We start from the raw sequence: 20,398 nt of genomic DNA on the forward strand, positions 1-20,398 counted from the left end.
ATAAGAACAAAGATGCTACTTCACAACTAAAGTTAAATATTTTTTCCCTTTTTGTTAAAATATGAAATCCTGACAAGTCAAATATAAGCATGACAGCAAGGTAACTAATTTAATGTATACTGCTTTGGGGATACTGATAGTAAAAAAAAAAAGATGTGAAAGCAAAATTTTAGATTATATATTGTCTATTCAACTTACTGGTCACATGGTTTTAATTTAACTTTTCTAACCCTTGAAAGTGTAGTTACTCAGTAGTGTCTGACTCTTTGCAACCCCTTGAACTATAGCCCACCAGGCTCCTGTGCCCATGGAATTCTCTTGGCAAGCATACTGGAGTGGATTGCCATCCCCTTCTCCAGACGATTTTCCCAAACCAGGCATCAAACCTGTGTCTCCCACACTGCCGGCAGATTCTTTATCATCTGAGCCACCAGGGCAGCCTTAGTTACCTCAAGTGCCATTTCTAAAGCACAGGGTTATTGTAAGGCTAATATGAGATAATACAGAATTCTACAAGCACAAAAGATCTTACTATTATTATTATTATCATCATTAATGTGCCCATGGTAACAATCCCAAATTAGAGATAACTTGCCTGATTCTTAAAGCCAACAGATAACTCAATGATAACAGACATTCTTAAAAGCATTTAACATAATCCTAAGGGCATTTAACAAAATTTACTTGTAAAAGTAAATATGACAACTAAAGTATTTGAGTCTTAACAGTTTCTACTAAATAGCTATCACATTTAAGACAGATTTATTTATTTTTACTAACAATGACAGCATAGGTTCACATGTCTCATTTTATGATGAATACTCTCAATACTTTATAGCACTTTCCCGCTTTCAAACACATTTTTTCACCTGCAGATTTGGACTGGACATCTTCGCTGTATCTTTTGCTGTTTCAGACACCTATCTTCCAGGACAGTGTAATTTGGGGAGAGATAATGGACATTGATGATGCAAATAATAGGTAAGCGGTGACTGCCAGAAGATGGAAATAAAACGTCCACCATAAATCTTTTCTGGAGCAAGTTATAAAATACATACATATTGCTTTAAGTATGGGGAAGACAAGTTAACACCAGAATCGAAAATATATTAATGAACAATCTATGTTTTTCCACTGAACAAAAACATAATATCACTAATTCAAAAAACAAACTACAGCTGACCTGTGTACATTTTTATAATTCAGGAAGATAGGAACATTTTCTAAGTGCTTTAAAAACTTTTTTTTCTGCCCAGTATGTAAGTAGCATAAGAAGAAAAATATTCAGTTTCTCAAGTACTTTTTGTCAAAGAATAACAAGAACAACAAAAAAATGGTTCATTGTAGACACAAGAGTACAAAGTTCAATACTAGAAAAATATTAGTACACAGGTATATCATTTAACTTACTGATGCATGAAAAAGAAAAGGGTTAAAAAGATGTGGCTAAATTAACAAATCTGTAAGTTTCGTATAAAAACAAGGATGAACACAAATACAGTTCAGTTAGAGTGTGAGTGTTCTACCTTGTTACAGGAGAAGTAAGACAGCTTGAGCTCACTCTAAAGTGGATGTGAAACAGAGAGACTGAAAGAGAGAGACTGCCAAAAAAACAGAGAGAAGGAAGAGAGAAAGAGAGGGAGAGGGGGAGAGAGAAGGAAGGAAAGAGAGAGGGGGAGAGAGAGGGAGAATGGAGAGAGAGCAAGAAGAAGAGGGAGGGAGGGAGATACATGTGCCATAAATGTGCAAAGGATGTATAGAAAAGGGTAGGATTCTAATTTTACTTTCTTTTAGTATTATTAAAATTCTGAATTATTTAGAAGTTTGTTTCAAAACAGGAAGAATAGATGAAGAAAATAAAACTATCAAGTCATCCTAACCTAAGCCTTTTCACTTAGCAAATACTTCAAGAAATACATATCCAGCAATTATGTTCTACTAACTGTAGCTAAACATTTTCTTATAAATGGCTCTAACGCTGATGCTATCAGCATCTGTGGAATGTATTATGGTAGAAGACATGCTGATAGAGGAGAAAAGAAACCTAACTTATCTTCAGATCACAGCCCCTGGGGTTTCTGAAGTAGTGGAGGGCAAGTCAAAGGTCTCATGTTTAACAAATCTCACAGCACACACACAAAACTATTTTCTGATCATCTCTATTTTCTATTATTACTTCTAATGAACAAATACACATTTAATACCTTTAAGAGTTATTAAAGCTAAAATCAATTCTGTATAATATTACTGATGGCCATTTATTTTTAAAATACTATTTAGTAAACTCCTAGGATTTAATCGCATTCTATTTAATTTTAAGTATGGAATATGCTATACTGATCTTACTGATTTCATAACAATAAAATTTTGCATTCATCACTAATGATACACAAAAAGTTATAAGATAGATTTTTAAATTGAATATCCAAGATATGATCAGTAGTGGGATGCCATCATGGACTTCATTTATAAAGCTATGTGAGTAAAAACTCAGTGTGCCTTAATTGTAAAACTGTAGAAAACTGGAGTATTAACAACTCTTGGTCAGCAGATGATATTCAGCTACCAGTTCTCCTGTGCAGAGATAAGCCCGTCCTAAAATATGAGATGTCGGGAGCCTCAGTGAAGTACCTACCGATTGGATTTTTCTGTGCCCTTCTAGTGGAGATGGCCAGACACTCTCCTTTTTCTCCTCAAATGACCTATCTATCCCATGCTTTTTCACTGGCGCCTCTTTTCTTGATATATTTATATCCACTCATTCATTCATTCAACCAATATTTACTGATTTCTAACTAAATGCAAGGCATTGTTGTAAATGCTGAGGTTACCAAGGGAACAAAACAGAAAGTCCCCACCTTCAGAGAGCTCCAGCTACGGAGACACGAAATAAACAAACTAATGTATGTATCATGTCAATTGGTGGCAAGCATTATGTTGGAAAAAAAAAGGCAAGATAAAGGAACAGAAAATGATGGTGGTTCAGTTCAGTTCAGTTCAGTTCAGTCGCTCAGTCGTGTCCGACTCTCCGCGACCCCATGAATTGCAGCACGCCAGGCCTCTCTGTCCATCACCAACTCCCGGAGTCCACCCAAACCCATGTCCATCGAGTCGGTGATGCCATCCAACCATCTCATCCTCTGTCGTCCCCTTCTCCTCCCGCCCCCAATCCTACCCAGCATTAGGGTCTTTTCCAATGAGCCAACCCTTCGCATGAGGTGGCCAAAGTATTGGAGCTTCAGCTTCAACATCAGACCTTCCAATGAACACCCAGGATTGATCTCCTTTAGGATGGATTGATTGGATCTCCTTGCAGTCCAAGGGACTCTCAAGAGTCTTCTCCAACACCACAGTTCAAAAGCATCAATTCTGCAGCACTCAGCTTTCTTCACCGTCCAACTCTCACATCCATACATGACCACTGGAAAAACCATAGCCTTGACTAGACGGACTTTTGTTGGCAAAGTAATGTCTCTGCTTTTAAACATGCTATCTAGGTTGGCCATAACCTTCCTTCCAAGGAGTAAGCGTCTTTTAATTTCATGGCTGCAGTCACCATCAGCAGTGATTCTGGAGCCCAAAAAAGTAAAGCCTGACACTGTTTCCACTGTTTCCCCATCTATTTCCCATGGAGTGATGGGGCCAGATGCCATGATCTTAGTTTTCTGAACGTTGAGCTTTAACCCAACTTTTTCACTCTCCTCCTTCACCTTCATCAAGAGGCTCTTTAGTTCTTCTTCACTTTCTGCCATAAGGGTGGCGTCATCCGTGTATCTGAGGTTATTGATATTTCTCCCGGCAATCTTGATTCCAGCTTGTGTTTCTTCCAGCCCAGCGTTTCTCATGATGTACTCTGCATATAAGGTAAATAAGCAGGGTGACAATATACAGCCTTGACGTACTCCTTTTCCTATTTGGAACCAGTCTGTTGTTCCATGTCCAGTTCGAACTGTTGCTTCCTGACCTGCATACAGGTTTCTCAAGAGACAGGTCTGATGGTCTGGTATTCCCATCTCTTTCAGAATTTTCCACAGTTTATTGTGATCCACACAGTCAAAGGCTTTGGCATAGTCAATAAAGCAGAAATAGATGTTTTTCTGGAACTCTCTTGCTTTTTCGATGATCCAGCGGATATTGGCAATTTGATCTCTGGTTCCTCTGCCTTTTCTAAAACCAGCTTGAACATCTGGAAGTTCACGGTTCACGTATTGCTGAAGCCTGGCTTGGAGAATTTTGAGCATTACTTTACTAGCATGTGGGATGAGTGCAGAGAGTTCAGGCAAGTCCACTCTGAGGAGGTGACATTTGAGCAGAGATCCGAATGAAAAATAAATAAATAAATGGGAAAAGTGGTTGTGGCAGAGAGAACATTATATGCTAAGTCACCAAAACAGAAGTAGGCTTGGCATTTTTGAAGAGGAACCACAACAAAGGGAAGTGAGGCTACAGCAGAGTAAAAGACATGAGTCATCAACGAAGCAACCGAATAACACAGGGCTACAGTAAGAACCTGAATTCTGGTCTAAGCTGGATAAGCGGTCACTGGATGGATGTGAGCACAGGATATGATCTGACTTATAAAACAATAAGATTATTCTCGCTGCTGTATAGAGAAAACCCCACATGGGGAGCAGGTGAAGTGAGAATTTATAGCCGCTTGCGTGAGGGTCCTAGTGATGGACGTGGTGATACAGGTCAGGTTCTAGACATATTCTGCAGGTTGATTAGATGAGCAATGAGGTGTATGTGTGTCAGGGAGGAACAAAGATGCCAAGGTTTCTAAAGGGCTGAGCAAACTGGGTAAACAGTGCTATCTTTCACTGGGATGGCAAATGAGGGTACTGAATGGGACTTTTTCTTCAGCGTGGAGAGGAGAGTAACAGGGAAGTACAGAGTTTGATATTGGACATGTTCAGTTTAAAACATCTATAAACATACACATAGCTCAAAGGGAACTAGATACACAACTCTAGAATTCAGGGGAAAGCCGAGAGGTGAGGTATGATCACCCAGGGAGCAAATATGGACACAAAAGAGATCTAAAGACGAGACAAAAGGTACTCCAGTAATTTATGGTGTGAAAACCAGATAATCCAGTAAAGGAGACAGAGAAAAGAAGATAGTCAAGAGAAGGTAGGTGGTTCTTTCACCAAGCAAAGGAAATGTTATAAGGAAAATGAATCAATTAATTATGTCAATAATGCTGACAGATCAAGTACCACAAGAACTGAAAATCTGCATTTGATAACATGTAAAGATTGCCAGGAGAAATATCAATAACCTCAGATACGCAGATGACACCACCCTAATGGCAGAAAGCAAAAGAAGAATTAAAGACCCTCTTGATGAAGGTGAAAGAGGAGAGTGAAAAAAAAGCTGGCTTAAAACTCAACATTCAAAAAACGAAGATCATGGCATCCAGTTCCATCACTTCAGGCAAAGAGATGGTGAAACAATGGAAACAGTGACAGACTTTATTTTCTTGGGCTCCAAAATCACTGCAGGCAGTGACCGCAACCATGAAATTAAAAGACGATAGCTCCTTGGAACAAAAGTTATGACAAACCTAGACAGAGTATTAAAAAGCAGACACATTACTTTGCTGACAAAGGTCTGTACAGTCAAAGCTACAACTTTTCTAGTAGTCATGTACGGATGTGAAAGCTGGACAATAAAGAAGGCAGAACTGTGGTGTTGGAGAAGACTCTTGAGAGTCCCTTGGACAGCAAGGATCAAACCAGTCAATCCTAAAGGAAATGAACCCTGACTATTCATTGGAAGGACTGATAAAGCTGAAGCTTCAATACTTGGGCCACCTGATGTGAAGAGCTGACTCACTGGAAAAGACCCTGATGCTGGGAAAGATTGAGGGCAGAAGGAAAAGGTGACGACAGAGGACGAGATAGTTGGATGGCATCACTGACTCAATGGACATGAGTTTCAGCAAACTCCGGGAGGTGGTGAAGGACAGGAAAGCCTTGCATGCTGTAGTCCATGGGGTCACAAAGAGCTAGACACAACTAAGCGACTGAATAACAACAAGGCTGCTCATCAATGATTCTGACAAGACTGATGCTGATAACGTGGTGGAGAAGAAAGCTTGATTCAAGTAGGCTTGGAAGATGACAGGAGCTAAGTGGAGATCAAGAGACTAGACAACTGTTTTGAGGAGTTCAAGATAAGCATCACCTAATATTTCTTCTTCTCCTATAGGCCTATGACGCTATTCTGAAGTGGGTGATAGTATTCTGGTTATTCCAAAATATATCTATGTGTCAAAAACTGAATTCACACATTTGATCTATGCACCAGCTTCAATATAATTCATAGAATAATTATTTATCTAGGCACCCAGTCTAAAGAATCATCTTTATGCCTTCCCATCCCTTAACAGTCAACTAGGTGCCAAACCCTGGTGAATTACTTTTAACTCGTCTCCTGGATTCATCTCCTCAGCTCTTCAGCTAGTTGAGGCTCTTATCGCCTTTACTTTTAACTGTCATAGCCTCTTAATATCTCTCCCCACCTCAAAGTTCTCATCCGTTTATCCCATTCCATGGATCTACTTTCCACACTGCTGCCACAGCACTTTCTTTTTATAATAGAGCCAATTAGCGCAAAATCGTAAATGAATCCTCATAGGCTAAAGCAGGGGATAGGAAAATATAACTCAGGGTTCAAGAAACTGCAATCTGTTTAATAAATGAAATTTTATAGGAACAAAGTCTGTATACATATAGTCTTGCACTACAGTGGTAGAGTCGAGTAGCTTGCCAGAGATCCTGTGGACTGAGAACTGAGAAGTATCTTCATATCAGACCACAAGTGCCTTTCAGTGTTTTTCCCTTTCTGTGGTTCCTACTTACTAAGCACATAAGGCTGATTAGCAGACAAACAAGGATTCCCCAATGTGCCAAGTATTTTCTCTGAATTTTGTTCATGTCATTTTCCTTGCTCAGAATACTCTTTATCAAAGCATTAATTCAATAAATCTTTAATTTAGGGCCTACTATATTCCAGGCACTGTTTTAAGCACCAGAGATAAGCCAATGAGCAAAACAGTCCAAAGTCACGCTCTTATGGAGCTAGTGTTCCAGTAGGATAAGATATAAATAATAAACAGTAAGGGCATGCATGTCAGATGGTGAGTGATCAAGAAAAATAGCAGTGAGAAATGAGTTAAACTGCAGGGGATGAGGACAAACTTTTAAATAAAGAGGACAGAGAAGGCTTTACGAAGAAGGTGATACTTGAGCCAAGACTTGAAATGGCTGAAGAAATTAGCCAATAAGGGTATCTGGAGGGATTTTTCAGGTGAAAAGAAAAGCAAATGCTCTGAGGTGGAGTTTGTGAGGAACAGCAAGGAGGTCCTGTTTGGCTAAAATAGAGTGGACAAGGGGGCAGATGGTACGAAGTGGTCACGGTGTAACAGGATTTCGGAGGGGACGGGCAGTCACTGTAGGGTCCCACTTTAGCTTTCACTCGCAACCAGGAAACCATTTACTAAGAAGGGGGAGGCTGAGAAGAGCAGGTTTAAGGGAATGGCGATCAGGAATTTAGTTCTGAATGTGTTAAACATGAGCGGGAGATGCTGAGGAGCAAGTCAGATATCAGGAGAAAGGCACATGCTAGAGATGTAAAGCTGGGAGACAGAAGACTCTCTCACAACCTTTAAGATACAACTCGAATACCACTTACCCTATGAAGTCATTCACAGCCCACTTCTTCCAGGAAGAATTAATTCCATTTTGTTTATATCTTATTATAGTACTTGTAACTGTCTAGCTTGTATTAAAACATAGTTTTATGTATATCTGTTGTTCTCACCTGGAGGTATGTGACATAAAGAACTGTTTATTTTATCCTTTTAATCCTAAATGCTCTGTACTATCATATATATTTTTATATGATGAAATTATCAATAAATACTGGCTCAACTAAATGTGTTTGGGGGGAGTTGAATTCACCTGTCATGGGAAGTTTTCTGACTGAAGGTAGGGAGCTAGATCACTGCTCCCTAACTAAATTCTCTACATACATGTCCAAGTCAAACTTCATTTCTCTTTCATCTTAGGAGACAAATCAGTCACCAAATCCTAAAATTCTCACCCTTTAAACATGTCTCAAATTCACCCACATTTCTCTAGTGACGGTGCCGTGACTGAGTGAAGCCTCCACTGCCTCTCACCCCATTCCTTTAACAGCTTACTTACTGTTTCCACTCCTGCTCATGGTGTAACACATACTCAAACACCAATCACAGCGATCACCTGAAACCACCACAGCCCCTCTGTGTGAGGCTTTCCAACATTTCCCTACTACCCCCAGGACAAAGTCCAACCTCTTTACCAAAGCTTATGAGGTACCTCACGATAGGCCATGGATGTCCTCTTTCCTCTCCCTTCTCTTCACTTCAGATCTTGTCTCCATGAAGCACAGAGCCGTTATCATACTGAACTGCTGGAATGCTTTTATTGTCAGCATTCCCTTTAGCGCAAAAGTTTACTGAAGGCAACTCTCTGTCTCATTTGGTGCTGTTTCGCAACCAGGGCCTGATTGTGCATACACTTCAAAATAAAAACTTGAAAAATAAATGCTATCTTATGATTCCACCAGACTTCTTATTCTACTATTAACTTTTAGCACAGATTATTTTAAGATATATTTTTGTACTAAATTCTGAGCTTCTAGAAAAGTATCACCAGTAAGATCCATTTTAGATCCACTTACTACTGTTCCCACTCCAAAACAATGAACCTAAATGACATTTATGACTCCTTCCACTTTCCAGCCCTGATTTGTCAATCATTTCTATAGGAGAGAAGAAAAATATTTTAAACTGCACAAGTCAGATTGTATTTAATCATTATATTAAATTTATTGACACTAAAAGTGCCTGAAATGAGTATGCTGCCTAGAGAGGGGGAGGGTAATCAGTGGCAATGAACTACCTAGAAAAGCTTAGCTTTTTGCCTAAATGTTTAGATGTGATTGCCTTATGAAATTCATGCAAGCTTTACGAGTCTTATTTGCTCCACAAAATCTGGTCATAATGGTTCAGGCTGAAGACAGTAATCTATTTTGCACCTCAGTTTCTAAACTTAAGTGTTTTTTTAAGACTTGAAACACAAGCTCTTGCTAGGAGATTTTAAATTATTATTTATCCCAGAGATGATTTTCCAAACCAATTTTAGCACTTTCTATTTCAGCCCACAAGACTAGCTACTAATGCCACTACCTGTCAGTTCATATTTAGATGGAGTGCACCATCAGAAAGATCACTGCTCAAAGAGAATGAAGGAAATCTTCCTTCTATAAGCAGAAAGCTATCTCTCAGTGTGATGCTGAAACAATGCCCTAAGTTTTCACTGCCCAATGGAGAAGCCACTAACTATAGTGGCCATTAAACACTTGAAATATGGTTAGTCCAAGGACAGACCTGTTGTAAATATAAAACACACACCAGATCTCAAAGAAGACTTAGTATAAAAAAAAAAGGAATGCAAAATATCTAATTAATAATTTTATATTGATTACATGTTGAAATAAAAATGTTTTGGGTGTATCAGGTTGCATATATTCTTAAAATCTATTTCACATGGTCCTTTTGACTTTTTAACATGTGACTACAAGAAAATCTAAAATTACATATGTGATCATAATTATGACTGATGTTACATTTCTGTTGCAGAGAGGCCTGGCGTGCTGCAATTCATGGGGTCGCAGAGAGTCGGACACGACTGAGCGACTGAACTGAACTGAACATTTCTGTTGGACAGTGTGGTAAGCCTAGAGAACTGATCAACACTTCTGAACTTTTTATCCAAATGTAATAAAAAGTATCATTGAGGGTCAGATCTGAAATGGATCCACCAATGATGCACAGAAATAGAAAAGATATCCCCAATTTAAAAATGGTAAAACATGCTAAAAGTGAAGGACTGCTTTAGTAAAATCTAATAATGTCTCTTTCTTCTCTGAAATAAAAAGGAGTATTTTAATCTTTATTTCTTAGGAGTAGCCTTTATTTTCAGTAAACCTATTCTCTGAGTATTAGCATAATGCAAGAAACAGGAACCCTAAGATATTATAGTGATAGTTCCCCTTTAGCAAAAAAAGTTAAGTACTAGAAATGTTATCATGTTATTCTTTTTTCTGAAAAAATTTAAATAAACCATCTAGCTCATAATATTTCATTTTTATAAAACCTCATGGAAACATTAGAGAATGTATATTAATCCAGCAAGGTATACTTTAGAATCCACTCAATACAATGATTCCTACCACCCACTCACATACTTCACTATCCTCTCTTTACTGTTTAACATATCCCTTAGTATTTCTAAAAACTCTAACAAGAGAACACAAATAAAGATCAGACTATAATTAATATGATTCCATCTGAAATACATCATATCTTAATGAAATGTTTATACCGTCATAGTGATTTAAATATGCTTTCTTAATACATTCATTCTTACACATTAATTATAATAATTTAACATGCTTTATAAAGTGCTAGAATGTAACATGAAGAGGCAAGATCAAAAAGTAAAATATAAAAAGAGACATGATTAAATCCCTCTTCAATTATAGAAGGACCAACTATAAGGGGGCTCTTTAAACAGCCTATTATTAATATAACCTATGTAACCATACATTGTATACTTTACAAAGTATTACATTTGGAAGTATACTAAGTTGTGGGGTCCAAATTACCTGGTTATCAATATGGAAAATGGAGTAATTTATCAATGTCCTATCCACCTCACAGATATTTTACGGTTAAAAAAAAAGAAAAAGAAAAGAAAATTAGGTAAATATACATATTGGTTAGAAGAGCAAGTTTCACCCTTGGGTTTCACCCAAGGCAGTCCTGAAGAAAATTCCTGTGCATCTGAACATAAGGACATGGTAGTTAAGAATACAACACTATTTCTAACCAGGCTCCCATCAACTTGACACTTGGAATTTTTAATTCTTCTACTTTTTAAAAACCTTTTCCCAGGATTCCCCTGGTGGTCCAGTGGTTAAGACTTTGCCTCCCAAAGCAGGGGATGTGGGTTTGATCCCTGGTTGGGGAGTTAAGATCCCACATGCTCCATGGCTAAAAAGCCACAATATAAAACAGAAGCAATATTTTAACAAATTCAGTGAAGACTTGAAAAAATAAATGGTACACATTAAAAAAAAAATCTTAAAAAAAACAACAACGCAACTTTCCCCTTAACCTTGTACTCGACTCCTTCACTTAGATGCCCTGTGTAACTAGGCTAGAAGTCAAGGAGCACAATAGCAAGCACTGAAATTCTCGTAGTTTTTTAGTAATCGGGGCTGTTTTTATCAAAGTCTGCTGGGACATTCAAACAGAAACAAAATGGATTTGAGTCATTATTTGTGAAGAAACAAGATTAATGAGAAAAATAAGGAAAGAGAAAGGTAAAATTCATATGGTTTGGGGGGACTTGTTTTTTAATGCTATAGCTGTTTTGTGTGGATTTATTTTTTATTACAAGTGAGGTATTTTAAAGAAAATCTTTGGAAAAATGGAACCAGACATGCACTAATTAAAGAAACATCAGAGAAAAAGGCCAAGATTTAGGACAAAGAGACAATAAAACTACAAATATCGATCATGTATCTCCTTTCCAAAAAAGCATTAAGTAGGAATGTCTACTACAGAGAGGCATACATTTGAAAATATCCACTACCTCTTATGGAGTAGAAAAGAATTCAAATTTATGATTTCATTCTTGTTTACATTTCTATTAACAAACTTAAGTATGAGGTATAAATTGGTCATGAGATGCTAAAAAAAAAAAGAGGGAATTTAGAAATTCAGAAAAATTTTTCATTAAGTCTTCAGTTTGATAAGAGAAAGTCAGTCTTACCAATGTTTTCATATGTCTGTATCTCTTATTATGTCTCAAAGAGCTCAGTAATGACATAGCTTTGAGATTAGAAGTAGAAACAATTATTAAATCTGTTAACTATCCTGATTAATTGCTACCTATCAATTATCCATTGATAATTATCTAGTTATCCATTAATGATTCCTGAGGAATATGATATATAATTTCAAGAGTATTTCAGAGTACATTATTTGTGATACCAAAAATTCCTATAGATGTTCCAATATAAGAGATTATTTCTGCATATGATGAATCTTATTCAATAAAATACCTTGGATATAAGCAAATGTTATACTCTACGGTAAGATACAGTATGTGAACACATTTTATAGACTGTAATGTAACATATCTAAAAGTAAGATGAAATTATCATTTTAATGAAATTTTTAAAAGTACTCTACAGTAACATAAACATAAGTAATGCAATTTTTCTTCTTTAAACCCAGATATTTCTCATATTACTTATCATATAATTATACATTTAATTATTTATATAAAAGTCACAGTTCTTTATGACACCATAAGGAACTTCACAACTATAAATCTCATTTTATTCAACTGCATCTACACAGTATCTTTCAGAAAGAACACTATGTCATGAAAATACAGTACTTCTGAGGTTAGAAGCAAAAATAAGTGTTATATTAGCTACTGTGCCAAGTTTTTGATCTTTTTACAGTACTGAACATACATATAGATAGAGGAGCTCATTTCCTGTATATAATAATGCAATTCTATACCAAGCAGAGTCAGGTATGTATTTAGAACCAGAAGCAGGTAAAATATGATTACCTTAAGAACAGAGACAGGAAATTGCTAAAGTCAAATGAAATACATTAAGAGTCTGAGATCTTTCTCACAGTATTTTTCTGACTGTGTTAATTTTATTCATTGATTTTGGAATTCCACTGAGCATGCTGCCTTACATACATACTCCTGTATTCTTCCTTTAAAAAAGATTCCAAGAAGGAAGGAAAACAACTGTTCCACAATTAGAGAGAAAGAGGAGACATTCAGACAGACAAAAACAGACAGGAGATAAGAGAGAAACCGTTTACAGTAGTTCTGGACCATTTAACAAGGTCTCATCCTTTGAGGCTTCTCTTTAGTAAATAAGCCTATTCTGCAAGAGAGAAATTCATTCAGTAAGAAACACCCTGGAAATAACAACTGTAAAATGAAACATTTCTGTACCTTAATATCTGATGTATCACGCTGACTATTTCGCCAAGCTCTGGAAATTGAGGAAAAAGTTCGATCTGCATGATCAAATTTCCCTCCTTGTAAATTTAGGAAATAAGTTGTGAAGGGTTCCTAAAAAAATAAGCAATTTAAAAACTCCATATGCATATGTTTCCTCATGCATAAAAATGTGGTTTTATAAATCTTTATATTTAAATACATTAATGATAAATAGACATTAGCCAGTATTATGTCCTAGGCATAGACTGAGAATCATACCTAAACTATTACATTAAGGTTCTCAAGTTGTTTTAGAAGAAGTATTTCCAAAATTTGGTATTTTCAAGATTTTTCAGACTCCTTTCCTTTCCAAGAACAATTTATTAATAACATTCAGACATAAATTAAGACTGTATTTTTCTTCATAGTACAAAGAAATATTCCAATATATAATTTTCCTATTGTTATGGCTCAATATTTAATTTATGATTAAGAAAAGAAAAATGTTTGGAAGATTTAAAAGCCTCCTCATAGTTAAAGAACACTTAAACACATATTAGTGGATAATTGCTTGAAATTAGCTAACCACTATAAATTACCTCTAGAATTTATGTCTGCCTGTACCCTTCTAACAAGCTTAAATTAATGATGTGCTGCTAATGCTTTCCCAAAGAAATTACTTTCTTGTAGATGAATCACCTTCCAATTTTACAGAAACACTTCTGGCTTAACCAATATGTTATCAATACACAGCAGTCTTGGTGTAACTTACAAACACACTTATTCCACTTGGGGCAACTGAAGTTTTCAAGATACATGAATATATGTCTGTGTTAAGGGAATCTTAGTTTTTATTTTAATAGACTACATTTGAAAATAACATATGTTGCGATTCAGAGTCTGGTAAGTTATCAACCATGTGAAGAGGCAAATTTAAGGGAAAAATTCATGCAATTCTAGGTGATACATTTTTATGGCCATTCTACAGTAACATGTTGCACAATATAGACCAAATGGGATACAGGGATATTTATATAATTAGAGCTTCAATCACTGAAAAAAATTTCACACTTCAAAAATGATGCTGATGATTTTTAATCAATGCATATTCTCCACAACATTGAATTTACTTATTCATGGTTTATTATTCAAATCGAACTTACTATTCTCAGCAGCCACGCAAGAACAAAGCTTGCCGTTGAGTAATGAGTACCATAGTGGAACTTCGGAACTTGATCGTCTTCCCAGGACTCATAACGCTCTGCAAAGAATGCTGCTCTTTTTGGATTCAAAGCTCCTATTGGCTGCCAATAGAGAGGAGAAGAAAAAAAAAACCCATATAAATGTAATTGTCCTTTATTTCTTTATCTCTTCAAATATTATCCTATTAGCAAGTGTGAAAGTGAATTAAAAATACACACCATTTAAAGCAGTGTTACAGTCACAGAGTGGATGGCAAATGTAAATTTAACTTTCAATGCACATTAAATACATACATATAAGTGAAGGGAGAAACCTGTCATTTCTCAGTAAGTTGGTTTCATTGGAATAAAAGTCTTTAATCAGCCCAGAACAAGCATTTTCACAAAGATAATTACATGAAGTGAGTATTAACTATATGATACTTTGCAAAGCACCTCTAAAATCCTACTTAATTCATCAGAAGCAACAACCAGAAACAGAATCTTGAAGCTAAGGGATTAACATATCACAGATGCTGAGAAGATGGAACAAAATTTGAGGAGGCAGGGGGTGAGGAGAAGTGCAAGAAAGGGACTGCATGAAAAAGAGATTAAATGAAAATCTAGGATTTTCTACAAGCAGGAGTAAAAACAGAATTCAGAAGATAAAAACATGTCTATGAAATTTTTTAAAAAATATGCAATATAAATAGAATATTAGATTATGAGCTTGTACTGGAAAACAATACATTACAGCCAAGGTCCCCAAAGCAGTATGGCCAAGTGATGAAGAGTCTGCGTTTACTGGAGTAATAATGGTACCCAGGAAGGTTGTTTTGGAAAATAAAATGAGTAAGTACATAGAGGGACAAACCATGCCTGACAATATTCAATGAATGTTGTTATTTTTAGGGTAATCTTTTAGCATTGGGGTAAAGTCTGAATAAAACAATAGCCTATAAGCCCTCAGAATATTGACTGGCATAAGAGCTTAATAAGTGTTAGCTGGTATCATTATTGTTGCTGTTGTAATTCAGGGAATACATGAACTCCATTAAACAGAAGGCAAAAAGCAAAATTTTGTGTGATCATGCACATGTACATCTTCTTCAGGAAGATACAAAGAGATTTCCAGATTCACAAAGGGGTTTAAGGCCTTAAAGAGCAAGAAACAATTCATTCTCATAAAATAATTCAATCTCCAGAAAATCTCTATTCTTTATGTAAAATATAAATACCAATATACCAAAAAATATTCAAGATTACTTTCTTTAATAAAAACCTATTAATTATCAACTCATTTTTATGAGAAAGAAAATATCTGACCATTTATGGGAGAAATATTAAGCTGAAATTTGAAACACTGCTTTTAAAATAGATGTATTCAGAAATATTCTATTGAAAATGAAACAATGTTAAATGAGTTTTAAAACTGCTTTTCATGTTAAAAAGTAATTTTAAGCAACATTTTAAATGATCATTTTGGCCATCTTTCTCAAATTGTTAACTATTTTTTCAAAACTGCAATTTACTGCTTGTACCTTTCATTCTCTTTCAATAGGACAGTTCTAATCAACATTTTATTCTAAGCCATATTTTTACTTTACAAGCAAAATTAAAAAAACCTTTAGGTGATTATTATTTTAAATCAGCATCACAGTATACCAATTTAAAATGCCATTTTTAAAGCATTAGTTTCTGTACAAAAGAATTAAGTCTGATTTACTAAATTTATGCCAGTTAAAAATGGAATCGACTCCAAGAAATCTTTGTTACAGAACCAATTTGGAATGCCTTTAAATGTATTTTAGTTGTTGTCCCTGAAGACTGAGCCATGCAAAAGGAAAGAAAGAAGAAATAGAATCACTGGAAGACAAATCATGTGAATTAAAAATAAAATCAATGCTCTGTTTGTATGATTCTGCAGCATATTAAGTATTCACTTTATCTGCTCCTATTTTTATTACTCTCCAAATGAGTACACCCCCAAAATCAATAGTTATAGAATCACATTTCTTGAATATAATGCTAAAACCAATTAGGATTGATTTCACTAGCATTTCGAAAAAAATGGCACTGTGCAGAGATCCATATAGGTAGAACCCACAGTATTGATTCTGGCTGTTATTGTTACAGTTGGTTTCTGAAGCCTGCTACAGGACAGCTATCAAGACATACCACATTTATTTGCAAACACATAAAAAAGAAGTCCCCAAATAAAAGAAGGTTAAAAAAAAAAAAATAAGACCAGTGGAGCTGTGCAATGACAATGATACACTATCAGCTTACTCAGAGAAGTTACAGTGGGAATACACACATTGAATTATACATTACGCGAAAGCGCTGATTTATTGTGGTAATAACATCCACCTCATTAAAAGATTCTGCTTTGCTGCAGTTGGAAGGCTACATATTGTTTACTGCTATAAATTAATGGCAGTGCAAAGAAGACTGTGGAACCGTCCTAACAATAGATCTGTAATGACAGTGCTGTATATCACAGCTTCCTCAGCAGCTTCATAATAAAATGGAGACAATGTATTGAGCTAATACATTCTACCATGCTGGCCCATATTTTTCTGACAACTGCTTTAAAAGATGAGCTGAATCCAACTATGTTACAATGCTGCGAAACATTTAACTAAGAAAGAGTCAGTCATACACCAAAGTGCATCAGCGCATTTTTAAAACACTGTCTAAATCAGCATTTCAAGATGTTTATTCATCTCTGCAAAAGAACTAAAAGTAAATGCTGATGGCTCCTCTTACTTATACAGTATATTAAGAGTAACAAATGGAGGGCAATTCTGGAAGATGCCTAGTATTATCAGCCTACAAAAAGCTCTCTCTACAATTTAACTGTAAAAGCTTGACCAGATTATTTTTCAAAATCAGCAAACTGATTAAAGGAAGAACAAAAATACTGGTCATTTGAAATGGTCATAACTTCTTGGAAGAAATCAATAAAAAATAAGTATTGATTAGAGAGGTATAACTCAAGTTCATAACCAGGTAAATATAAATACCCCTAGGATACAAAAAATTATTTTAAACACTACAAAAAGCTAACAAATAGAACTATGTAACTATATATTTTTTTTAATTAATTTATTTTTTTATTGAAGAATAATTATTTTACAGAATTTTTTTGTTTTCTGTCAAACCTCAACATGAATCAGCCATAGGTATACAAATATCCCCTCCCTTTTGAACCTCCCTTCCACCTCCCTCCCCATCCCACCCCTCTAGGTTGATACAGAGGCCCTGTTTGAGTTATTTTTTAAATCTACAAAATAATAAACGAATCTTAATCACAACAAGATGAAAAAGTGGTTAAAATAAAATGGAACAATTCAGAGGTTCAGGAATACCAACATAAGTATTTACATTTAAAAAATGCAAATAAGAACTTGGATTAAAATAGGAAAAGGCAGATGAAAGAAAAAAAGAACACCAGAACTCTTGAAAACATATAAATAGCAAAACAAAACAAAAAAAATCCCACTACCCGAAGGATATATTATTAATCTCACAAATAGCAAAACTGACAACTATGGTAGATTCATCAGTATTCTATTTTTCTCGTCTGATACTTTCAGGACAATAAATGCAAAGCTGCTGCTGCTAAGTCGCTTCAGTCGTGTCCGACTCTGTGCGACCCCATAGACGGCAGCCCACCAGGCTCCGCCGTCCCTGGGATTCTCCAGGCAAGAATACTGGAGTGGGTTGCCGTTTCCTTCTCCAGTGCATGAAAGGGAAAAGTGAAAGTGAAGTCGCTCAGTTGTCCAACTCTTAGCGACCCCGTGGACTGTAGCCTACCAGGCTCCTCCGTCCATGGGATTTTCCAGGCAAGAGTACTGGAGTGGGGTGCCATTGCCTTCTCCGAAATGCAAAGCAAAACTTTCTAAATCAGGTTTTTAAGCATATCACGACAAAATAATTTTGTTACCTTTTCTGAGAAGTAATTTTGCTAATTATTAGCGATCCAAAAATACTGCATAAAAGTATCCAATTCAGTGGTTGGCATACAGTATGTTATTTGTAATAATAACTATTGCTATTTTCAGCTTATTTGATTAAGAATATTTAAGAAAAAACCCATTAGAAAAGCCTAATGAAATTAATGTTGTCTATTAGGAGAGAATGTAGTTAAGCATCACAATCATTTAATGGAATAGCAATACTGTGCATTATCAGTCAGAAGCCTAATAGTACACATAAACCCCCAAACTGCATTACCCTAGTTCAGTTCAGTTCATTCGCTCAGTCGTGTCCGACTCTTTGCGACCCCATGAATTGCAGCACGCCAGGCCTCTCTGTCCATCACCAACTCCCGGAGTCTACCCAAACCCATGTCCATCGAGTCAGTGATGCCATCCAACCATCTCATCCTCTGTTGTCCCCTTCTCCTCCTGCCCCCAATCCTATCCAGCATTAGGGTCTTTTCCAATGAGTCAACCCTTCGCATGAGGTGGCCAAAGTATTGGAGCTTCAGCTTCAACATCAGACCTTCCAATGAACACCCAGGATTGATCTCTTTTAAGATGGATTGATTGGATCTCCTTGCAGTCCAAGGGACTCTCAAGAGTCTTCTCCAACACCACAGTTCAAAAGCATCAATTCTTCGGTGCTCAGCTTTCTTCACCGTCCAACTCTCACATCCACACATGACCACTGGAAAAACCATAGCCTTGACTAGACGGACTTTTGTTGGCAAAGTAATGTCTCTGCTTTTAAATATGCTATCTAGGTTGGCCATAACCTTCCTTCCAAGGAGTAAGCGTCTTTTAATTTCATGGCTGCAATCACCAACAGCAGTGATTCTGGAGCCCAAAAAAGTAAAGTCTGACACTGTTTCCACTGTTTCCCCATCTATTTCCCATGAAGTGAACCCTACTTCAAGAACATGATAAAAAACAGAATTATCTTTCAAAAATCCAAAGGGCCTCTAAGTTTCACTGTGAAAAGCATATGAAATGTCAAGCAAGTTACAATCATCTAGTAATTACATTAATTATAAACAAAGAGTATTGGATTCAAAGACCCAATACAGACTCTTTCATCTGATTACTAGTAAAAGTCAGTTGTAAAAAGAAAAGACTGTAATGTTCATACATTCTAAATTTTTGCTTTCTTTTTAAAACTTTTTAGGAAATAGTACCTGAAGTTATCTAATTAATAATCCCCAGGCTACATTTTGTATTTTATAAAACATTATTATGCATTCTCACAGTAAATGTGAGCTAGGCATCTCTATTTTAATAATGAAGATAAGAAGTACCTTGAATAACCTAGCTCAAAATTAACAGAAGTCTAGGAGACACATGCCTTCCCAGGTGGCACTAATGGTAAACAACCTGCCTGCCAATACAGGAGACGTCACACAGGCAGGTTCATCCCTGCATCAGGAAGACCCCCTGGAGGAGGGCAAGGCAACCCACTCCAAAATTCTTGCTCGAAAATCCAAAGGACAGAGGAGCCTGGCAGGCTAGTCCATAGGGTCGCAAAGAGTCGGACATGACTTTGCCACTAAACAACAACATAAGCAAGAGGTTATGTATTAATTTATTGTGGAAGTAGGATAGGCCTGTAGATACCGAAAAAGAGCAACTACAAAGTGACAGCAGGAAAAGATAACAAAATGGTTGAACTCAATATCATATAAATCCAATGTTATAGAAATGTCAGGTTAAATAAAAAAATACTGTTAATTATGTATAAGGTAATTGATATTCATGAACAAATTAAACAAAAAAATTCAAATCCAAGAGGATGAAAGAGGATGGGCTATTAGGAAATGTGACATCATAAAAGATGGTCATTCCTGGTTAGAGAATAATGATTTATTTTGAGAAGATTATACAAAATAACTCTGATAAACAGATTAAAGGGGCTATTCTATCTGATGACAATGCAACTGTTTATTGGCTATAAGTGAAGGCTCTAAGAGTCTTAGATATATTATCTTACTATATTTACAACATCACCTTAATATACAAAACCATTAGCAATCCCAATTTACAGATGAAAATATCGAGTCTGGGAAGAAGTTAAATGACTATCAATAATTGAGGCAAGATTCAGAGCCAATTCTAACTACACTGACTATTAAATCCTAAAATA

The 20,398-nt window shown here is 36.0% G+C and overlaps 1 protein-coding gene across 12 annotated transcripts in view; it reads right to left on the bottom strand.

Annotated features, from left to right (window-relative positions):
* Positions 1–20,398, bottom strand: part of LRBA (LPS responsive beige-like anchor protein) — an 803,036-nt gene that overhangs the window by 165,978 nt on the left and 616,660 nt on the right. For all 12 annotated transcript variants that reach the window (XM_081543940.1, XM_081543938.1, XM_081543941.1 and 9 more), the window contains 2 exons: positions 14,258–14,398; positions 13,107–13,226 (listed from right to left, as the gene is read on the bottom strand). In XM_081543940.1, coding sequence (XP_081400066.1) covers positions 13,107–13,226; positions 14,258–14,398 — 261 coding nt within the window. The remainder of the gene's footprint in view (positions 1–13,106; positions 13,227–14,257; positions 14,399–20,398) is intronic.

The sequence above is a fragment of the Giraffa tippelskirchi genome, chromosome 11 (genome assembly GCF_054371585.1).
Source record: "Giraffa tippelskirchi isolate mGirTip1 chromosome 11, T2T-mGirTip1v1.2.pri, whole genome shotgun sequence".
NCBI lineage: Eukaryota > Metazoa > Chordata > Mammalia > Artiodactyla > Giraffidae > Giraffa > Giraffa tippelskirchi.